This window comes from Phyllobates terribilis, unplaced genomic scaffold, assembly GCF_046119375.1.
Source record: "Phyllobates terribilis strain yellow unplaced genomic scaffold, ASM4611937v1 Scaffold_10__3_contigs__length_209671492, whole genome shotgun sequence".
NCBI classification, from domain to species: domain Eukaryota; kingdom Metazoa; phylum Chordata; class Amphibia; order Anura; family Dendrobatidae; genus Phyllobates; species Phyllobates terribilis.
In genome coordinates this window covers 195,248,298-195,269,611 of record NW_027362770.1, presented here as the reverse complement: position 1 = coordinate 195,269,611, position 21,314 = coordinate 195,248,298, and the positions used below count along the sequence as shown (strand labels likewise).

The 21,314-nt window shown below is 49.1% G+C and overlaps 1 protein-coding gene across 1 annotated transcript in view; it reads right to left on the bottom strand.

Moving 5' to 3' along the window:
- LOC141164848 (zinc finger CCCH-type antiviral protein 1-like) overlaps window positions 1-21,314 on the bottom strand; it is a 97,832-nt gene that overhangs the window by 8,267 nt on the left and 68,251 nt on the right. The window contains exons 3-9 of the mRNA XM_073650470.1: window positions 19,649-19,841; window positions 17,236-18,582; window positions 16,712-16,786; window positions 16,510-16,633; window positions 16,213-16,375; window positions 15,850-15,970; window positions 15,575-15,671 (exon numbers count right to left, since the gene is read on the bottom strand). Coding sequence (XP_073506571.1) covers window positions 15,575-15,671; window positions 15,850-15,970; window positions 16,213-16,375; window positions 16,510-16,633; window positions 16,712-16,786; window positions 17,236-18,582; window positions 19,649-19,841 — 2,120 coding nt within the window. The remainder of the gene's footprint in view (window positions 1-15,574; window positions 15,672-15,849; window positions 15,971-16,212; window positions 16,376-16,509; window positions 16,634-16,711; window positions 16,787-17,235; window positions 18,583-19,648; window positions 19,842-21,314) is intronic.

Below are 21,314 nucleotides of genomic sequence, written 5' to 3'. Positions count from 1 at the left end.
TGCTGCCAGCACTGGCCACACACAGACAGACATCGCCTGCCTGTCCATCATGTTCTGTTCTGTACTGCTGCCGATGCTGCCAGCACTGGTCACACACAGACAGACATAGCCTGCCTGTCCATCATGTTCTGTTCTGTAATGCTGCCGATGCTGCCAGCACTGGCCACACACAGACAGACATCACCTGCCTGTCCATCATGTTCTGTTCTGTACTGCTGCCGATGCTACCAGCACTGGCCACACACAGACAGACATCACCTGCCTGTCCATCATGTTCTGTTCTGTACTGCTGCCGATGCTGCCAGCACTGGCCACACACAGACAGACATTGCCTGCCTGTCCATCATGTTCTGTTCTGTACTGCTGCCGATGCTGCCAGCACTGGCCACACACAGACAGACATCACCTGCCTGTCCATCATGTTCTGTTCTGTACTGCTGCCGATGCTGCCAGCACTGGTCACACACAGACAGACATTGCCTGCCTGTCCATCATGTTCTGTTCTGTACTGCTGCCGATGCTGCCAGCACTGGCCACACACAGACAGACATCACCTGCCTGTCCATCATGTTCTGTTCTGTACTGCTGCCGATGCTGCCAGCACTGGCCACACACAGACAGATATCGCCTGCCTGTCCATCATGTTCTGTTCTGTACTGCTGCCGATGCTGCCAGCACTGGCCACACACAGACAGACATCACCTGCCTGTCCATCATGTTCTGTTCTGTACTGCTGCCGATGCTGCCAGCACTGGTCACACACAGACAGACATCACCTGCCTGTCCATCATGTTCTGTTCTGTACTGCTGCCGATGCTGCCGGCACTGGCCACACACAGACAGACATCACCTGCCTGTCCATCATGTTCTGTTCTGTACTGCTGCCGATGCTGCCAGCACTGGTCACACACAGACAGACATCACCTGCCTGTCCATCATGTTCTGTTCTGTACTGCTGCTGATGCTGCCAGCACTGGCCACACACAGACAGATATCACCTGCCTGTCCATCATGTTCTGTTCTGCACTGCTGCCAATGCTGCCAGCACTGGCCACACACAGACAGACATCGCCTGCCTGTCCATCATGTTCTGTTCTGTACTGCTGCCGATGCTGCCAGCACTGGCCACACACAGACAGACATCGCCTGCCTGTCCATCATGTTCTGTTCTGCACTGCTGCCAATGCTGCCAGCACTGGCCACACACAGACAGACATCGCCTGCCTGTCCATCATGTTCTGTTCTGTACTGCTGCCAATGCTGCCAGCACTGGCCACACACAGACAGACATCGCCTGCCTGTCCATCATGTTCTGTTCTGCACTGCTGCCGATGCTGCCAGCACTGGCCACACACAGACAGACATAGCCTGCCTGTCCATCATGTTCTGTTCTGTACTGCTGCCGATGTTGCCAGCACTGGTCACACACAGACAGACATCGCCTGCCTGTCCATCATGTTCTGTTCTGTACTGCTGCCGATGCTGCCAGCACTGGCCACACACAGACAGACATCACCTGCCTGTCCATCATGTTCTGTTCTGTACTGCTGCCGATGCTACCAGCACTGGCCACACACAGACAGACATCACCTGCCTGTCCATCATGTTCTGTTCTGTACTGCTGACGATGCTGCCAGCACTGGCCACACACAGACAGACATCACCTGCCTGTCCATCATGTTCTGTTCTGTACTGCTGCCGATGCTACCAGCACTGGCCACACACAGACAGACATCACCTGCCTGTCCATCATGTTCTGTTCTGTACTGCTGACGATGCTGCCAGCACTGGCCACACACAGACAGACATCACCTGCCTGTCCATCATGTTCTGTTCTGTACTGCTGCCGATGCTGCCAGCACTGGTCACACACAGACAGACATTGCCTGCCTGTCCATCATGTTCTGTTCTGTACTGCTGCCGATGCTGCCAGCACTGGCCACACACAGACAGACATTGCCTGCCTGTCCATCATGTTCTGTTCTGTACTGCTGCCGATGCTGCCAGCACTGGCCACACACAGACAGATATCGCCTGCCTGTCCATCATGTTCTGTTCTGTACTGCTGCCGATGCTGCCAGCACTGGCCACACACAGACAGACATCACCTGCCTGTCCATCATGTTCTGTTCTGTACTGCTGCCGATGCTGCCAGCACTGGCCACACACAGACAGACATCACCTGCCTGTCCATCATGTTCTGTTCTGTACTGCTGCCGATGCTGCCAGCACTGGCCACACACAGACAGACATCACCTGCCTGTCCATCATGTTCTGTTCTGTACTGCTGCCGATGCTGCCAGCACTGGTCACACACAGACAGACATCACCTGCCTGTCCATCATGTTCTGTTCTGTACTGCTGCCGATGCTGCCAGCACTGGCCACACACAGACAGAAATCGCCTGCCTGTCCATCATGTTGTGTTCTGTACTGCCGCTGAAGCTGCCAGCACTGGCCACACACAGACAGATATCGCCTGCCTGTCCATCATGTTCTGTTCTGCACTGCTGCCAATGCTGCCAGCACTGGCCACACACAGACAGACATCACCTGCCGGTACTTCATGTTCTGTTCTGTACTGCTGCTGATGCTGCCAGCACTGGCCACACACAGACAGACATCAACTGCCTGTCCATCATGTTCTGTTCTGTACTGCTGCCGATGCTACCAGCACTGGCCACACACATACAGACATCGCCTGCCTGTCGATCATGTTCTGTTCTGTACTGCTGCCGATGCTGCCAGCACTGGCCACACACAGACAGACATCGCCTGCCTGTCCATCATGTTCTGTTCTGTACTGCTGCCGATGCTGCCAGCACTGGCCACACACAGACAGACATCGCCTGCCTGTCCATCATGTTCTGTTCTGTACTGCTGCCGATGCTACCAGCACTGGCCACACACAGACAGACATCGCCTGCCTGTCCATCATGTTCTGTTCTGTACTGCTGCCGATGCTGCCAGCACTGGCCACACACAGACAGACATCGCCTGCCTGTCCATCATGTTCTGTTCTGTACTGCTGCCGATGCTGCCAGCACTGGCCACACACAGACAGACATCGCCTGCCTGTCCATCATGTTCTGTTCTGCACTGCTGCCGATGCTGCCAGCACTGGCCACACACAGACAGACATCGCCTGCCTGTCCATCATGTTCTGTTCTGTACTGCTGCCGATGCTGCCAGCACGGGCCACACACAGACAGACATCGCCTGCCTGTCCATCATTTTCTGTTCTGTACTGTTGCCGATGCTACCAGCACTGGCCACACACAGACAGACATCGCCTGCCTGTCGATCATGTTCTGTTCTGTACTGCTGCCGATGCTGCCAGCACTGGCCACACACAGACAGACATCGCCTGCCTGTCCATCATGTTCTGTTCTGTACTGCTGCTGATGCTGCCAGCACTGGCCACACACAGACAGACATCGCCTGCCTGTCAATCATGTTCTGTTCTGTACTGCTGCTGATGCTGCCAGCACTGGCCACACACAGACAGATATCACCTGCCGGTACATCATGTTCTGTTCTGTACTGCTGCCGATGCTGCCAGCACGGGCCACACACAGACAGACATCGCCTGCCTGTCCATCATGTTCTGTTGTGTACTGCTGCCGATGCTGCCAGCACTGGCCACACACAGACAGACATCGCCTGCCTGTCCATCATATTCTGTTCTGTACTGCTGCCGATGCTACCAGCACTGGCCACACACAGACAGACATCACCTGCCTGTCCATCATGTTCTGTTCTGTACTGCTGCCGATGCTGCCAGCACTGGCCACACACAGACAGACATCACCTGCCTGTCCATCATGTTCTGTTCTGTACTGCTGCTGATGCTGCCAGCACTGGCCACACACAGACAGAAATCGCCTGTCTGTCCATCATGTTCTGTTCTGTACTGCTGCCGATGCTACCAGCACTGGCCACACACAGACAGACATCACCTGCCTGTCCATCATGTTCTGTTCAGTACTGCTGCCGATGCTGACAGCACTGGCCACACACAGACAGACATTGCCTGTCTGTCCATCATGTTCTGTTCTGTACTGCTGCCGATGCTGCCAGCACTGGCCACACACAGACAGACATCACCTGCCTGTCCATCATGTTCTGTTCTGTACTGCTGCCGATGCTGCCAGCACTGGCCACACACAGACAGACATCGCCTGCCTGTCCATCATGTTCTGTTCTGTACTGCTGCCGATGCTACCAGCACTGGCCACACACAGACAGATATCGCCTGTCTGTCCATCATGTTCTGTTCTGTACTTCAGCTGATGCTGCCAGCACTGGCCACACACAGACAGACATCGCCTGCCGGTACTTCATGTTCTGTTCTGTACTGCTGCCGATGCTGCCAGCACTGGCCACACACAGACAGATATCGCCTGCCTGTCCATCATGTTCTGTTCTGTACTGCTGCCGATGCTGCCAGCACTGGCCACACACAGACAGACATCACCTGCCTGTCCATCATGTTCTGTTCTGTACTGCTGCCGATGCTGCCAGCACTGGCCACACACAGACAGATATCGCCTGCCTGTCCATCATGTTCTGGTCTGTACTGCTGCCGATGCTGCCAGCACTGGCCACACAAAGACAGACATCGCCTGCCTGTCCATCATGTTCTGTTCTGTACTGCTGCCGATGCTACCAGCACTGGCCACACACAGACAGACATCACCTGCCTGTCCATCATGTTCTGTACTGCTGCCGATGCTGCCAGCACTGGCCACACACAGACAGATATCGCCTGCCTGTCCATCATGTTCTGTTCTGTACTGCTGCCAATGCTGCCAGCACTGGCCACACACAGACAGACATTGCCTGTCTTTCCATCATGTTCTGTTCTGTACTGCTGACAATGCTGCCAGCACTGGCCACACACAGACAGACATTGCCTGTCTGTCCATCATGCTCTGTTCTGTACTGCTGCTGATGCTGCCAGCACTGGTCACACACAGACAGACATCACCTGCCTGTCCATCATGTTCTGTTCTGTACTGCTGCCGATGCTGCCAGCACTGGTCACACACAGACAGACATCACCTGCCTGTCCATCATGTTCTGTTCTGTACTGCTGCTGATGCTGCCAGCACTGGCCACACACAGACAGAAATCGCCTGCCTGTCCATCATGTTCTGTTCTGTACTGCCGCTGAAGCTGCCAGCACTGGCCACACACAGACAGATATCGCCTGCCTGTCCATCATGTTCTGTTCTGCACTGCTGCCAATGCTGCCAGCACTGGCCACACACAGACAGACATCGCCTGCCTGTCCATCATGTTCTGTTCTGCACTGCTGCCAATGCTGCCAGCACTGGCCACACACAGACAGACATCGCCTGCCTGTCCATCATGTTCTGTTCTGCACTGCTGCCAATGCTGCCAGCACTGGCCACACACAGACAGACATAGCCTGCCTGTCCATCATGTTCTGTTCTGTACTGCTGCCGATGCTACCAGCACTGGCCACACACAGACAGACATCACCTGCCTGTCCCTCATGCTCTGTTCTGTACTGCTGCCGATGCTGCCAGCACTGGCCACACACAGACAGATATCACCTGCCGGTACTTCATGTTCTGTTCTGTACTGCTGCCGATGCTGCCAGCACTGGCCACACACAGACAGACATCACCTGCCTGTCCATCATGTTCTGTTCTGTACTGCTGCCGATGCTACCAGCACTGGCCACACACAGACAGACATCACCTGCCTGTCCATCATGTTCTGTTCTGTACTGCTGCCGATGCTGCCAGCACTGGCCACACACAGACAGACATCGCCTGCCTGTCCATCATGTTCTGTTCTGTACTGCTGCCGATGCTGCCAGCACTGGCCACACACAGACAGACATCGCCTGCCTGTCCATCATGTTCTGTTCTGTACTGCTGCCGATGCTGCCAGCACGGGCCACACACAGACAGACATCGCCTGCCTGTCCATCATGTTCTGTTCTGTACTGCTGCCGATGCTACCAGCACTGGCCACACACAGACAGATATCGCCTCTCTGTCCATCATGTTCTGTTCTGTACTGCTGCCGATGCTGCCAGCACTGGCCACACACAGACAGACATCGCCTGCCGGTACTTCATGTTCTGTTCTGTACTGCTGCCGATGCTGCCAGCACTGGCCACACACAGACAGATATCGCCTGCCTGTCCATCATGTTCTGTTCTGTACTGCTGCCGATGCTGCCAGCACTGGCCACACACAGACAGACATCACCTGCCTGTCCATCATGTTCTGTTCTGTACTGCTGCTGATGCTACCAGCACTGGCCACACACAGACAGACATCGCCTGCCGGTACTTCATGTTCCGTTCTGTACTGCTACCGATGCTGCCAGCACTGGCCACAAACAGACAGACATCGCCTGTCTGTCCATCATGCTCTGTTCTGTACTGCTGCTGATGCTGCCAGCACTGGCCACACACAGACAGACATCACCTGCCTGTCCATCATGTTCTGTTCTGTACTGCTGCTGATGCTGCCAGCACTGGCCACACACAGACAGAAATCGCCTGTCTGTCCATCATGTTCTGTTCTGTACTGCTGCCGATGCTGCCAGCACTGGCCACACACAGACAGACATCGCCTGCCTGTCCATTATGTTCTGTTCTGTACTGCTGCCGATGCTACCAGCACTGGCCACACACAGACAGACATCACCTGCCTGTCCATCATGTTCTGTTCAGTACTGCTGCCGATGCTGACAGCACTGGCCACACACAGACAGACATTGCCTGTCTGTCCATCATGTTCTGTTCTGTACTGCTGCTGATGCTACCAGCACTGGTCACACACAGACAGACATCGCCTGCCGGTACTTCATGTTCTGTTCTGTACTGCTGCCGATGCTGCCAGCACTGGCCACACACAGACAGATATCGCCTGCCTGTCCATCATGTTCTGTTCTGTACTGCTGCCGATGCTGCCAGCACTGGCCACACACAGACAGACATCACCTGCCTGTCCATCATGTTCTGTTCTGTACTGCTGCTGATGCTACCAGCACTGGCCACACACAGACAGACATCTCCTGCCGGTACTTCATGTTCCGTTCTGTACTGCTACCGATGCTGCCAGCACTGGCCACAAACAGACAGACATCGCCTGTCTGTCCATCATGCTCTGTTCTGTACTGCTGCTGATGCTGCCAGCACTGGCCACACACAGACAGACATAACCTGCCTGTCCATCATGTTCTGTTCTGTACTGCTGCCGATGCTGCCAGCACTGGTCACACACAGACAGACATCACCTGCCTGTCCATCATGTTCTGTTCTGTACTGCTGCCGATGCTGCCAGCACTGGCCACACACAGACAGAAATCGCCTGTCTGTCCATCATGTTCTGTTCTGTACTGCTGCCGATGCTGCCAGCACTGGCCACACACAGACAGACATCGCCTGCCTGTCCATTATGTTCTGTTCTGTACTGCTGCCGATGCTGACAGCACTGGCCACACACAGACAGACATTGTCTGCCTGTCCATCATGTTCTGTTCTGTACTGCTGCCGATGCTGCCAGCACTGGTCACACACAGACAGACATCACCTGCCTGTCCCTCATGTTCTGTTCTGTACTGCTGCCGATGCTGCCAGCACTGGCCACACACAGACAGACATTGCCTGTCTGTCAATCATGTTCTGTTCTGTACTGCTGCTGATGCTGCCAGCACTGGCCACACACAGACAGATATCACCTGCCGGTACATCATGTTCTGTTCTGTACTGCTGCCGATGCTGCCAGCACGGGCCACACACAGACATCGCCTGCCTGTCCATCATGTTCTGTTCTGTACTGCTGCCGATGCTGCCAGCACTGGCCACACACAGACAGACATCGCCTGCCTGTCCATCATATTCTGTTCTGTACTGCTGCCGATGCTACCAGCACTGGCCACACACAGACAGACATCGCCTGCCGGTACTTCATGTTCCGTTCTGTACTGCTACCGATGCTGCCAGCACTGGCCACAAACAGACAGACATCGGTCCATCATGCTCTGTTCTGTACTGCTGCTGATGCTACCAGCACTGGCCACACACAGACAGACATCGCCTGCCGGTACTTCATGTTCCGTTCTGTACTGCTACCGATGCTGCCAGCACTGGCCACACACAGACAGACATCGCCTGCCTGTCCATCATATTCTGTTCTGTACTGCTGCCGATGCTACCAGCACTGGCCACACACAGACAGACATCGCCTGCCGGTACTTCATGTTCCGTTCTGTACTGCTACCGATGCTGCCAGCACTGGCCACAAACAGACAGACATCGGTCCATCATGCTCTGTTCTGTACTGCTGCTGATGCTACCAGCACTGGCCACACACAGACAGACATCGCCTGCCGGTACTTCATGTTCCGTTCTGTACTGCTACCGATGCTGCCAGCACTGGCCACACACAGACAGACATCGCCTGCCTGTCCATCATATTCTGTTCTGTACTGCTGCCGATGCTGCCAGCACTGGTCACACACAGACAGACATCACCTGCCTGTCCCTCATGTTCTGTTCTGTACTGCTGCCGATGCTGCCAGCACTGGCCACACACAGACAGACATTGCCTGTCTGTCAATCATGTTCTGTTCTGTACTGCTGCTGATGCTGCCAGCACTGGCCACACACAGACAGATATCACCTGCCGGTACATCATGTTCTGTTCTGTACTGCTGCCGATGCTGCCAGCACGGGCCACACACAGACAGACATCGCCTGCCTGTCCATCATGTTCTGTTCTGTACTGCTGCCGATGCTGCCAGCACTGGCCACACACAGACAGACATCGCCTGCCGGTACTTCATGTTCCGTTCTGTACTGCTACCGATGCTGCCAGCACTGGCCACAAACAGACAGACATCGCCTTTCTGTCCATCATGCTCTGTTCTGTACTGCTGCTGATGCTGCCAGCACTGGCCACACACAGACAGATATCACCTGCCTGTCCATCATGTTCTGTTCTGTACTGCTGCCGATGCTGCCAGCACTGGCCACACACAGACAGACATCACCTGCCTGTCCATCATGTTCTGTTCTGTACTGCTGCCGATGCTGACAGCACTGGCCACACACAGACAGAAATCGCCTGTCTGTCCCTCATGTTCTGTTCTGTACTGCTGCCGATGCTGCCAGCACTGGCCACACACAGACAGACATCGCCTGCCTGTCCATTATGTTCTGTTCTGTACTGCTGCTGATGCTGCCAGCACTGGCCACACACAGACAGAAATCGCCTGTCTGTCCCTCATGTTCTGTTCTGTACTGCTGCCGATGCTGCCAGCACTGGCCACACACAGACAGACATCGCCTGCCTGTCCATTATGTTCTGTTCTGTACTGCTGCCGATGCTACCAGCACTGGCCACACACAGACAGACATCACCTGCCTGTCCATCATGTTCTGTTCTGTACTGCTGCTGATGCTACCAGCACTGGCCACACACAGACAGACATCGCCTGCCGGTACTTCATGTTCCGTTCTGTACTGCTACCGATGCTGCCAGCACTGGCCACAAACAGACAGATATCGCCTGTCTGTCCATCATGTTCTGTTCTGTACTGCTGCCGATGCTGCCAGCACTGGCCACACACAGACAGACATCACCTGCCTGTCCATCATGTTCTGTTCTGTACTGCTGCCGATGCTGACAGCACTGGCCACACACAGACAGAAATCGCCTGTCTGTCCCTCATGTTCTGTTCTGTACTGCTGCCGATGCTGCCAGCACTGGCCACACACAGACAGACATCGCCTGCCTGTCCATTATGTTCTGTTCTGTACTGCTGCTGATGCTGCCAGCACTGGCCACACACAGACAGACATCACCTGCCTGTCCATCATGTTCTGTTCAGTACTGCTGCCGATGCTGACAGCACTGGCCACACACAGACAGACATTGTCTGCCTGTCCATTATGTTCTGTTCTGTACTGCTGCCGATGCTACCAGCACTGGCCACACACAGACAGACATCACCTGCCTGTCCATCATGTTCTGTTCTGTACTGCTGCTGATGCTACCAGCACTGGCCACACACAGACAGACATCGCCTGCCGGTACTTCATGTTCCGTTCTGTACTGCTACCGATGCTGCCAGCACTGGCCACAAACAGACAGATATCGCCTGTCTGTCCATCATGCTCTGTTCTGTACTGCTGCTGATGCTGTCAGCACTGGCCACACACAGACAGACATCACCTGCCTGTCCATCATGTTCTGTTCTGTACTGCTGCTGATGCTGCCAGCACTGGCCACACACAGACAGAAATCGCCTGTCTGTCCATCATGTTCTGTTCTGTACTGCTGCCGATGCTGCCAGCACTGGCCACACACAGACAGACATCGCCTGCCTGTCCATTATGTTCTGTTCTGTACTGCTGCCGATGCTGCCAGCACTGGCCACACACAGACAGACATCACCTGCCTGTCCATCATGTTCTGTTCAGTACTGCTGCCGATGCTGACAGCACTGGCCACACACAGACAGACATTGTCTGCCTGTCCATCATGTTCTGTTCTGTACTGCTGCCGATGCTGCCAGCACTGGTCACACACAGACAGACATCACCTGCCTGTCCCTCATGTTCTGTTCTGTACTGCTGCTGATGCTACCAGCACTGGTCACACACAGACAGACATCGCCTGCCGGTACTTCATGTTCTGTTCTGTACTGCTGCCGATGCTGCCAGCACTGGCCACACACAGACAGATATCGCCTGCCTGTCCATCATGTTCTGTTCTGTACTGCTGTCGATGCTGCCAGCACTGGCCACACACAGACAGACATCACCTGCCTGTCCATCATGTTCTGTTCTGTACTGCTGCTGATGCTACCAGCACTGGCCACACACAGACAGACATCTCCTGCTGGTACTTCATGTTCCGTTCTGTACTGCTACCGATGCTGCCAGCACTGGCCACAAACAGACAGACATCGCCTGTCTGTCCATCATGCTCTGTTCTGTACTGCTGCTGATGCTGCCAGCACTGGCCACACACAGACAGACATCACCTGCCTGTCCATCATGTTCTGTTCTGTACTGCTGCCGATGCTGCCAGCACTGGTCACACACAGACAGACATCACCTGCCTGTCCATCATGTTCTGTTCTGTACTGCTGCTGATGCTGCCAGCACTGGCCACACACAGACAGAAATCGCCTGTCTGTCCATCATGTTCTGTTCTGTACTGCTGCCGATGCTACCAGCACTGGCCACACACAGACAGACATCGCCTGCCTGTCCATTATGTTCTGTTCTGTACTGCTGCCGATGCTACCAGCACTGGCCACACACAGACAGACATCGCCTGCCTGTCCATCATGTTCTGTTCTGTACTGCTGCCGATGCTACCAGCACTGGCCACACACAGACAGACATCACCTGCCTGTCCATCATGTTCTGTTCAGTACTGCTGCCGATGCTGACAGCACTGGCCACACACAGACAGACATTGTCTGCCTGTCCATCATGTTCTGTTCTGTACTGCTGCCGATGCTGCCAGCACTGGTCACACACAGACAGACATCACCTGCCTGTCCCTCATGTTCTGTTCTGTACTGCTGCCGATGCTGCCAGCACTGGCCACACACAGACAGACATTGCCTGTCTGTCCATCATGTTCTGTTCTGTACTGCTGCTGATGCTACCAGCACTGGTCACACACAGACAGACATCGCCTGCCGGTACATCATGTTCTGTTCTGTACTGCTGCCGATGCTGCCAGCACTGGCCACACACAGACAGACATTGCCTGTCTGTCCATCATGTTCTGTTCTGTACTGCTGCTGATGCTGCCAGCACTGGCCACACACAGACAGATATCACCTGCCGGTACATCATGTTCTGTTCTGTACTGCTGCCGATGCTGCCAGCACTGGCCACACACAGACAGACATCGCCTGCCTGTCCATCATGTTCTGTTCTGTACTGCTGCCGATGCTGCCAGCACTGGCCACACACAGACAGACATCACCTGCCTGTCCCTCATGTTCTGTTCTGTACTGCTGCTGATGCTGCCAGCACTGGTCACACACAGACAGACATCACCTGCCTGTCCCTCATGTTCTGTTCTGTACTGCTGCCGATGCTGCCAGCACTGGCCACACACAGACAGACATCGCCTGCCTGTCCATCATGTTCTGTTCTGTACTGCTGCCGATGCTGCCAGCACTGGCCACACACAGACAGACATCGCCTGCCTGTCCATCATGTTCTGTTCTGTACTGCTGCCGATGCTGCCAGCACTGGTCACACACAGACAGACATCGCCTGCCTGTCCATCATGTTTTAGACTATGCTGCTGTGCTGTTGACACGGACACTAGACAGCCACACATTTTCTGCATGTCTATTATGTTGTACACTGTGCTTCAGCTGCCATTCCTGGCCATTCACAACCGGACATCTCCTGCCTGTCCATCATGTTCTATACTTTGCTTCCACTGCCAATAGAAAGCTGCACATCTCCTGACTGTCAATTGTGTTATTTTCCATATGGGAACCCTACCATGTCTAAAGTAAATATAAGAAAACTGAAACTCGCACTCAGATAATGGTGTCTGCTCTGTTTGGAAGTCAGCAGGGGTGTTGACGCTTTTGATTGGCTGCAGCAGTCAGGTGATTATAAGATCACATCAACAAAGAAAAATCTGATGTGTTTTTCTAGACACAACTTAACGACCCTGTTGTCCTCTGCATAACAGTTGTAATCAATCACCCCTAACCAGTTTATAGTAACATCCTACAGTACACTCCTCTCAGCTCCTCCATATACAGTCCCACCCTGCAGTTCATCACTCCTCTATATACAGCCCCATCCTACAGTTCATCACTCCTCGATATACAGCCCCATCCTACAGTTCATCACTCCTCTATATACAGCCCCATCCTACTGTTCATCACTCCTCTATATACAGCCCCACCCTGCAGTTCATCACTCCTCTCAGCTCCTCTATATACAGCTCTATCATGCAGTACATAATTCAACCTCCCATCCTACTATCTGGGAGTGTGTACCTGTGGTATATAATTCCTCTAAGCCTCTGTATATAACGCCTCATCCTGCAGTATATCACTCCTTTTAGCCAATTTATACAGTCACATCATGTACATCACCTGTCATCATTCCCTCGATATACAACCCTCTCCTACAGTACATCACCCCTCTCGGTTCCACCATATATTTCCCTCTCCTACAGTACATCACTCCTCTCTGTTCCACCATATATTTCACTCCCAACAGTACATCACTCCTCTCTGTTCCACCATATATTTTCCTCTCCTACAGTACATCACCCCTCTTGGTTCCACCATATATTTCCCTCTCCTACAGTACATCACTCCTCTATGGTCCATCATATATTTTCCTCTCCTACAGTACATCACCCCTCTCGGTTCCACCATATATTTCCCTCTCCTACAGTACATCACTCCTCTCTGTTCCACCATATATTTCACTCCCAACAGTACATCACTCCTCTCTGTTCCACCATATATTTTCCTCTCCTACAGTACATCACCCCTCTTGGTTCCACCATATATTTCCCTCTCCTACAGTACATCACTCCTCTATGGTCCATCATATATTTTCCTCTCCTACAGTACATCACCCCTCTCGGTTCCACCATATATTTCCCTCTCCTACAGTACATCATTCCTTTCGGTTCCTCCATATATTTCCCTTCCCTACAGTACATCACTCCTCTCAGTTCTTCCATATTTTTTCCTCTCCTACAGTACATCACCCCCCTCGGTTCCACCATATATTTCCCTCTCCTACAGTACATCATTCCTTTCGGTTCCTCCATATATTTCCCTCCCCTACAGTACATCACTCCTCTCAGTTCTTCCATATTTTTTCCTCTCCTACAGTACATCACCCCTCTCGGTTCCACCATATATTTCCCTCTCCTACAGTACATCACCCCTCTCGGTTCCACCATATATTTTCCTCTCCTACAGTACATCACTCCCCTCGGTTCCACCATATAATTCCCTCTCCTACAGTACATCACTCCTCTCTGTTCCACCATATATTTCACTCCCAACAGTACATCACTCCTCTCTGTTCCACCATATATTTTCCTCTCCTACAGTACATCACCCCTCTCGGTTCCACCATACATTTCCCTCTCCTACAGTACATCATTCCTCTCGGTTCCTCCATATATTTCCCTCTCCTACAGTTCATCACTCCTCTCTGTTCCACCATATATTTTCCTCTCTTACAGTACATCACCCCTCTCGGTTCCACCATATATTTCCCTCTCCTACAGTATATCATTCCTTTCGGTTCCTTCATATATTTCCCTCCACTACAGTACATCACTCCTCTCAGTTCTTCCATATTTTTTCCTCTCCTACAGAACATCACTCCTCTCAGTTCTTCCATATTTTTTCCTCTCCTACAGTACATCACCCCTCTCGGTTCCTCCATATATTTCCCTCTCCTACAGTACATCACCCCTCTCGGTTCCTCCATATATTTCCCTCTCCTACAGTATATCACTCCTCTCTGTTCCACCATATATATATATTTTGCTCTCCTTCAGTACATCATTCCTTTTGGTTCCTCCATATATTTATCTCCCCTACAGTACATCACTCCTCTCAGTTCTTCCATATTTTTTCCTCTCCTACAGTATTTCACTCTTCTCAGACCCTCTAAACAGTTACCAGGTGACCGGCTCAGGGGTCATCTGCCCCCTGGCCACGTCCAGCCTTGGAGGATATCATAGCTTGCCCAGTATTTCCTCTGCAGCAGAAAATAAATGTAGTATTACATATCAGCCATTTAAATAAATTATTGTTAAACATATGTACAAACAGACAAGTAGATACTTGTGCTTCTGGGGTACTTTTTTTTATGAAATGAGGGTGACCATACTGTCCTGTTGCTTATGGGCATAAAAATTGTACCATACACAGGGAAAGGATTTTTTGAAGAGTCTTTTTGATGGTGCCAAAAAGGAAGAAAATAATTTAGTTACTGCTAAAATAATAATAATCCATTGCTTTTTTTTTATACCCTGGTGCTTGTCCATTATTCACTTTACGAACAAACACCAAACCTGTTGCTACTCCCAAAAACAAGGCATAATTAATAATTTGTCAAGGCTAAAAGAAGCCAAGCATTTGCTGCCATAGTTTATAGATGCCAAACCATTTGCTAGTCCACAAGAAGGGATAATTTTTGGACCACGATGGTTTCTTTTGTGTATTAACACCACCAGCAAGACAGTCCTCTGCTCTTAAAAAAAAAAGATCATTTTTTGGATCATGGCCGCCAATGCTAAGGTCTCTTTGACATTAATACCCGGTTTTGAACTAAAGAGCTTGCAAAGTAGTTGGGTAAATTCCTTGGACACTTCAGAGAGTTACTCAAGTCTTTTAGGGCAATTAGAGGCTTTGGTCTTTGATTCGCATCTAATCGATTCACTGAAAATCACATTTCCCAGATAAATTTGGCAACACTGGTGAATATGAATTTCCTAATAGTCACTCGTCTCTACTATTTCTCCATCTATTATAGTACATGATGACTTTACCTTCCTTTCAATAATTTCACATCATCGAAGCTGAGAAATTTCGGCCTCCTGCGCACGTCTTTCTCCGTCTTGTACACAACGTTTTTCTGCTTCATATCTATAAAACTAGACAATGGTTAAAGAGAAACCTCATATCCCAAAGGTTAACGTTAATTTCATGTCAGTAAAGGACATTATTGGGGCTGATGTTTGGGCCGTTCCCTGAGCATTGTGGATTTTCTGGAGTCAACATTGGTAAGAATGACATTTAAACACCACATTATCCATGTCCGCACCTCGGAAGCTGATCTCATAGTTGTTTTCTCCAGTAGAAAAAGGAATGACGTCATTGGCATTGGCAAGATATAGGTTCTCCAGATCTGAGGATGAGATGGTGACGCTCATGTGATTCACATTCTAGATAAACAAAAAAAATCAAGAAAAAATATTTAATTCTCCGGGCAGTTATGATTTTTTACCAATGCCCACCCCAATATCTATAAAAAGGTACCCCAACTATAACATTTGTAGACTGTAGAGCAGAAAGACCTCTTGGTCCACATAGGCTCCAGAAGAGCCAGGTGTAACCATAAACTCTGCATCCTCTAAAGATCCACTGTTGAGGATCGCCCATTATTATGTGCCCAGTGCCAACTTACAGAGTGGCCATAGGGTGTCCAGGTGCCATATTCATCCCTCCAGTACCACAGCCACTCCGTGGTCAGAACATATTCAGACGGCTTCACTACCGATGATACGGTGGAGAGACGACGAACTCTGTGCCCGCCAGATTTCATGGTCAGAAAGTCAATCAGAGGAACACTGCGGACAAAAAATTGGAAGAAGTTACCTGGTGATGCCGTAGCCTCTAAAGTAATCTAGCCTACATAGAAGGTGGGAACAAGAGCAAAATCCCACACATTATCTTCTGACACTTGGTTCTGGATGATCTGTACCTGTCAATCTTTGGGTCGCAGTAACTTTTCTCAATTTCCTCCATGTTGGGAACATCTTCCCAGGTGGTTCCTTGGAAAATCTGCCAGCAGTACGGCAGGTAGTAATGCATATCCCGGCAACGCCCTGTAAATAAAAAAGAACCTTGCTTTACCTGCCCTATCCAAACCTAAATCTAATAATCCCTCCATGGGGGTCACTTACTTCCTAGATTGCAGTATTTCCAAAGACTAGAAAGACATATCTCCTGAACTCTCTTAGGCTTAGTGGGAGACCAAACTACAAAAAAAAAGAAAAAGTAAAAAAATAAAATTTTTTAATGGGTCATCTATAAGGTTATCGATTTGCTGATCTCTAAAAACACTTTATTATGACTTTTTGAAATAATTTCAAGATCTGCAACAAATCAGACCTAAGCTTTATGCACAGACGTATCATCCATCACCCAATACTGATAAATGAGGAGACCGTGGGAATAAGAAAGCCCAAAGAAGGACACGGTAAGTCTTTACGACTGGCCACCATGCAAATCAAAATCCTCTACCGATCTTGCCTTACAAAACATTCCTCCAATTACATCCAGAGCTACAAAGAAAAATAAAAGAATATCTACAAATAGAAGGTGATAGAGTCTAAGTATAGAATTATCTATACAAAGAATAAATCAGTAGGGGCTAGAAGTCTGGACAATATTTAAAAGGTACAGCCATCAAAATTACTAGTCTTACCTGGAACCAAATCCACAGGTGAAACCGGCATCTGTGACTGGACATTGGCCTGGACTGGATTCTCCAGAGGAACAGATGGACCTTTCGTAGGAGAATTTTTGAATCTGATCCAGGATGATGGAGCAGTGGAAGGACGGGTTGCTGGAGGGGTACTGGATTTCATGAAGGTAAACACTGATTGACGGATGGATGGGCTTGTACTAGAGATTGGCACTGGTTTCTTCAGAGGAACGGATGGACCTGTATAAAGAGAATCAACCAATCTTCTTCGTCTGGTATATAACATTGGTGAAACATTTGATAGGTTCACCACTGGGACTGGGAAGGGCACTGGTTTAGCTTGGGAAACTGATTGACCATTCAGTGGAGCATTAGCTGGTCCTGTGACGGTCACGGGTGGAGTAGTTGGTTTAGGCGGAAAAAGAGATAAACTTGTGATAGAAGATGAAAGGCCAGCTGGTTGAGGGTTGGATGGACTTGCAATGGAGGTGATCGTTGGTTTATCCAAAGGACAAGATAGACTTTTTGTAAGAGAATTAACCAATGTGGTATATGATGAGGACGATGGAACCCTGGAAATCCTTGCTTTAGGGCAGATACTTGATTTCATGAAGTTAACAGTTGATTGAGAATTGGATGGACTGGTAGTGGAGGTGCTTATTGGTTTCTCAATTTGGACAGATGGACCTTTAGGAAGAGAACCTATCAATCTGCATGGTCTGGTAGATGCCATTTCTGGAACCTTCAGCACTGGGACTGGGAAGGGTACTGATTTTGCTTGGGAAACTGATGGATCATTCACTGTAGCTTTATCTGGTTGAGTAATAACTGTTCCTGAGATGGTCATTGGTGCAATAGTTGGCTTTGAAATAAATATATGTGGGATAGAAGACGAAAGGCCAACTGGTTGTGGGCTGGATGGTCTTGTAATGGGAGTAGTCACTGCTGTCTTTAGAGGAACAGCGGAACCTTTTGTGGGAGAATTGGGCAATCTGATATAAGATGATGATGGGGCAATGAAAGGACCGGTTGGTGGAGGGGTATTTGATTTTATGATGGTAGCAAATGGTTGCGAAACCAATGGGCTTGAAATGGTCATTTGTGTCTCCAGAAGAACAGATGAAGAAAGAGAATCAACCAATTTGCTTGGACTGGTAAGTGCTATTGGTTGAACATTGGGTAAGTCCACCAACTGCAGTGGCACTGGTTTTGATTGGGAAACTGATGGACCAATCATAGGAACATTAACTGGTGAAGCATTTACTGGTCTTGCAGTGGTCAATGGTGTAGTAATTGGTTCTTCCTGGATAGCAGATATGGTAGAAGACATAAGTCCGGCTGGCATTCCTGTTGGTGAAATTACGGACATCTTATTGGTCATCAATATACATTGGATAGGTTGACAGCAATTCGATCCTAAAGTATAATAAATGGAGGGACAGGATTACATTTGGGTTAAAAAATAATAAATGCTTATACCCAACCTGTCCTAAGAACGCCCCCCCCATCATGTCCGGCTCACACAACTCCCTGCTGAGTCCTTTGCTTATTCTGGCACTAGGCTTCCAGCGATCACATGGAAGATCTGAAGAGAGCAGAGTTACTGGAGGGAACAAGCAGAGGAACCGGCAAGGAACAGCAGAGGAACCGGCAAGGAACAGCAGATGAACCGGCAAGGAACAGCAGAGGAACCGGCAAGGAACAGCAGAGGAACCGGCAAGGAACAGCAGAGGAACCGGCAAGGAACAGCAAAGGAACCGCCAAGGAACAGCAGAGGAACCGGCAAGAACAGCAGAGGAACCGGCAAGGAACAGCAGAGGAACCGGCAAGGAACAGCAGAGGAACCGGCAAGGAACAGCAAAGGAACCGCCAAGGAACAGCAGAGGAACCGGCAAGGAACAGCAGAGGAACTGGCAAGGAACAGCAGAGGAACCGGCAAGGAACAGCAGAGGAACCGGCAAGGAACAGCAGAGGAACCGGCAAGGAACAGCAGAGGAACCGGCAAGGAACAGCAAAGGAACCGCCAAGGAACAGCAGAGGAACCGGCAAGAACAGCAGAGGAACCGGCAAGGAACAGCAGAGGAACCGGCAAGGAACAGAGGTATAGGCTTCCATTACTGTTCTCACCTCTTTTCTATGTGGTGCATGGCCTGTAAGATCCCCTAACAACGTATTTGTATTCTCTTTGTCTCCATTGTTCCTTGTCCTCATTGCAATGTGATGGATATCACAGTCAATATATGCCAGGATAAGGGATACAACTTATTGATTGGTGGGAGTTTAACTGATGGGACCTGCAACGGTCGACCCTGAAGCTGAGGGTGAATCTGCCCTTTAAATGCCAGTCTCAAGAAAATCCACTCACTGGATCTGTGCCTCAGATCCTATTATTCCATATATATCTAAACCGCACCTGCGGATTCTTCTTGCACTCTTGGTAACTTTCTCCGCGGAGCGTCCTCAGAATTCCTTCTTTTTCTATCTTCTCTTCCATCACTCATTGCTGTAGAGCTCTCCATCTTCACTGCTTCATGAAACAACTTGAGATTTTCATTGTGTTTCAAGTCACAAAGCATCTGAAAATTCCTAATAGAAACCTGAGGCATCTGACACCGAGCAAAAAAAAGATCCAGAAGATTGTGAGAAGGTTTACAGGAGGGATACTGACATTCTACTCCAGGGAAGAAATCAGACGCGAAGAAGCCGACAAGCACAAAGATCATATAATACCAAAACAATGGAAAAAGGCAAGGAAACATTCATAGTTCTGAAGACAGTATTATAGTAGTTATATTCTTCTACATAGGGGGCAGTATTATAGTAGTTATATTCTTGTACATAGGGGGCAGTATTATAGTAGTTATATTCTTGTACATAGGGGGCAGTATTATAGTAGTTATATTCTTGTACATAGGAGCAGTATTATAGTAGTTATATTCTTGTACATAGGGGGCAGTATTATAGTAGTTATATTCTTGTACATAGGAGCAGTATTATAGTAGTTATATTCTTGTACATAGGGAGCAGTATTATAGTAGTTATATTCTTGTACATGGGAGCAGTATTATAGTAGTTATATTCTTGTACATAGGAGCAGTATTATAGTAGTTATATTCTTGTACATAGGAGCAGTATTATAGTAGTTATATTCTTGTACATAGGAGCAGTATTATAGTAGTTATATTCTTGTACATAGGGGGCAGTATTGTAGTAGTTATATTCTTGTACATAGGGGGCAGTAATATAGCAGTTATATTCTTGTACATAGGGGGCAGAATTATAGTAGTTATATTCTTGTACATAGGAGCAGTATTATAGTAGTTATATTCTTGTACATAGGGGCAGTATTATAGTAGTTATATTCTTGTACATAGGAGCAGTATTATAGTAGTTATATTCTTGTACATAGGGGGCAGTATTATAGTAGTTATATTCTTGTACATAGGAGCAGTATTATAGAAGTTATATTCTTGTACATAGGGGCAGTATTATAGTAGTTATATTCTTGTACATAGGAGCAGTATTATAGTAGTTATATTCTTGTACATAGGGGCAGTATTATAGTAGTTATATTCTTGTACATAGGAGCAGTATTATAGTAGTTATATTCTTGTACATAGGAGCAGTATTATAGTAGTTATATTCTTGTACATAGGGGCAGTATTATAGTAGTTATATTCTTGTACATAGGGGGCAGTATTGTAGCAGTTATATTCTTGTACATAGGAGCAGTATTATAGTAGTTATATTCTTGTACATAGGGGGCAGTGTTATAGTAGTTATATTCTTGTACATAGGGGCAGTATTATAGTAGTTATATTCTTGTACATAGGGGGCAGTATTATAGTAGTTATATTCTTGTACATAGGAGCAGTATTATAGTAGTTATATTCTTGTACATAGGAGCAGTATTATAGTAGTTATATTCTTGTACATAGGAGCAGTATTATAGTAGTTATATTCTTGTACATAGGAGCAGTATTATAGTAGTTATATTCTTGTACATAGGGGGCAGTATTGTAGTAGTTATATTCTTGTACATAGGGGGCAGTAATATAGCAGTTATATTCTTGTACATA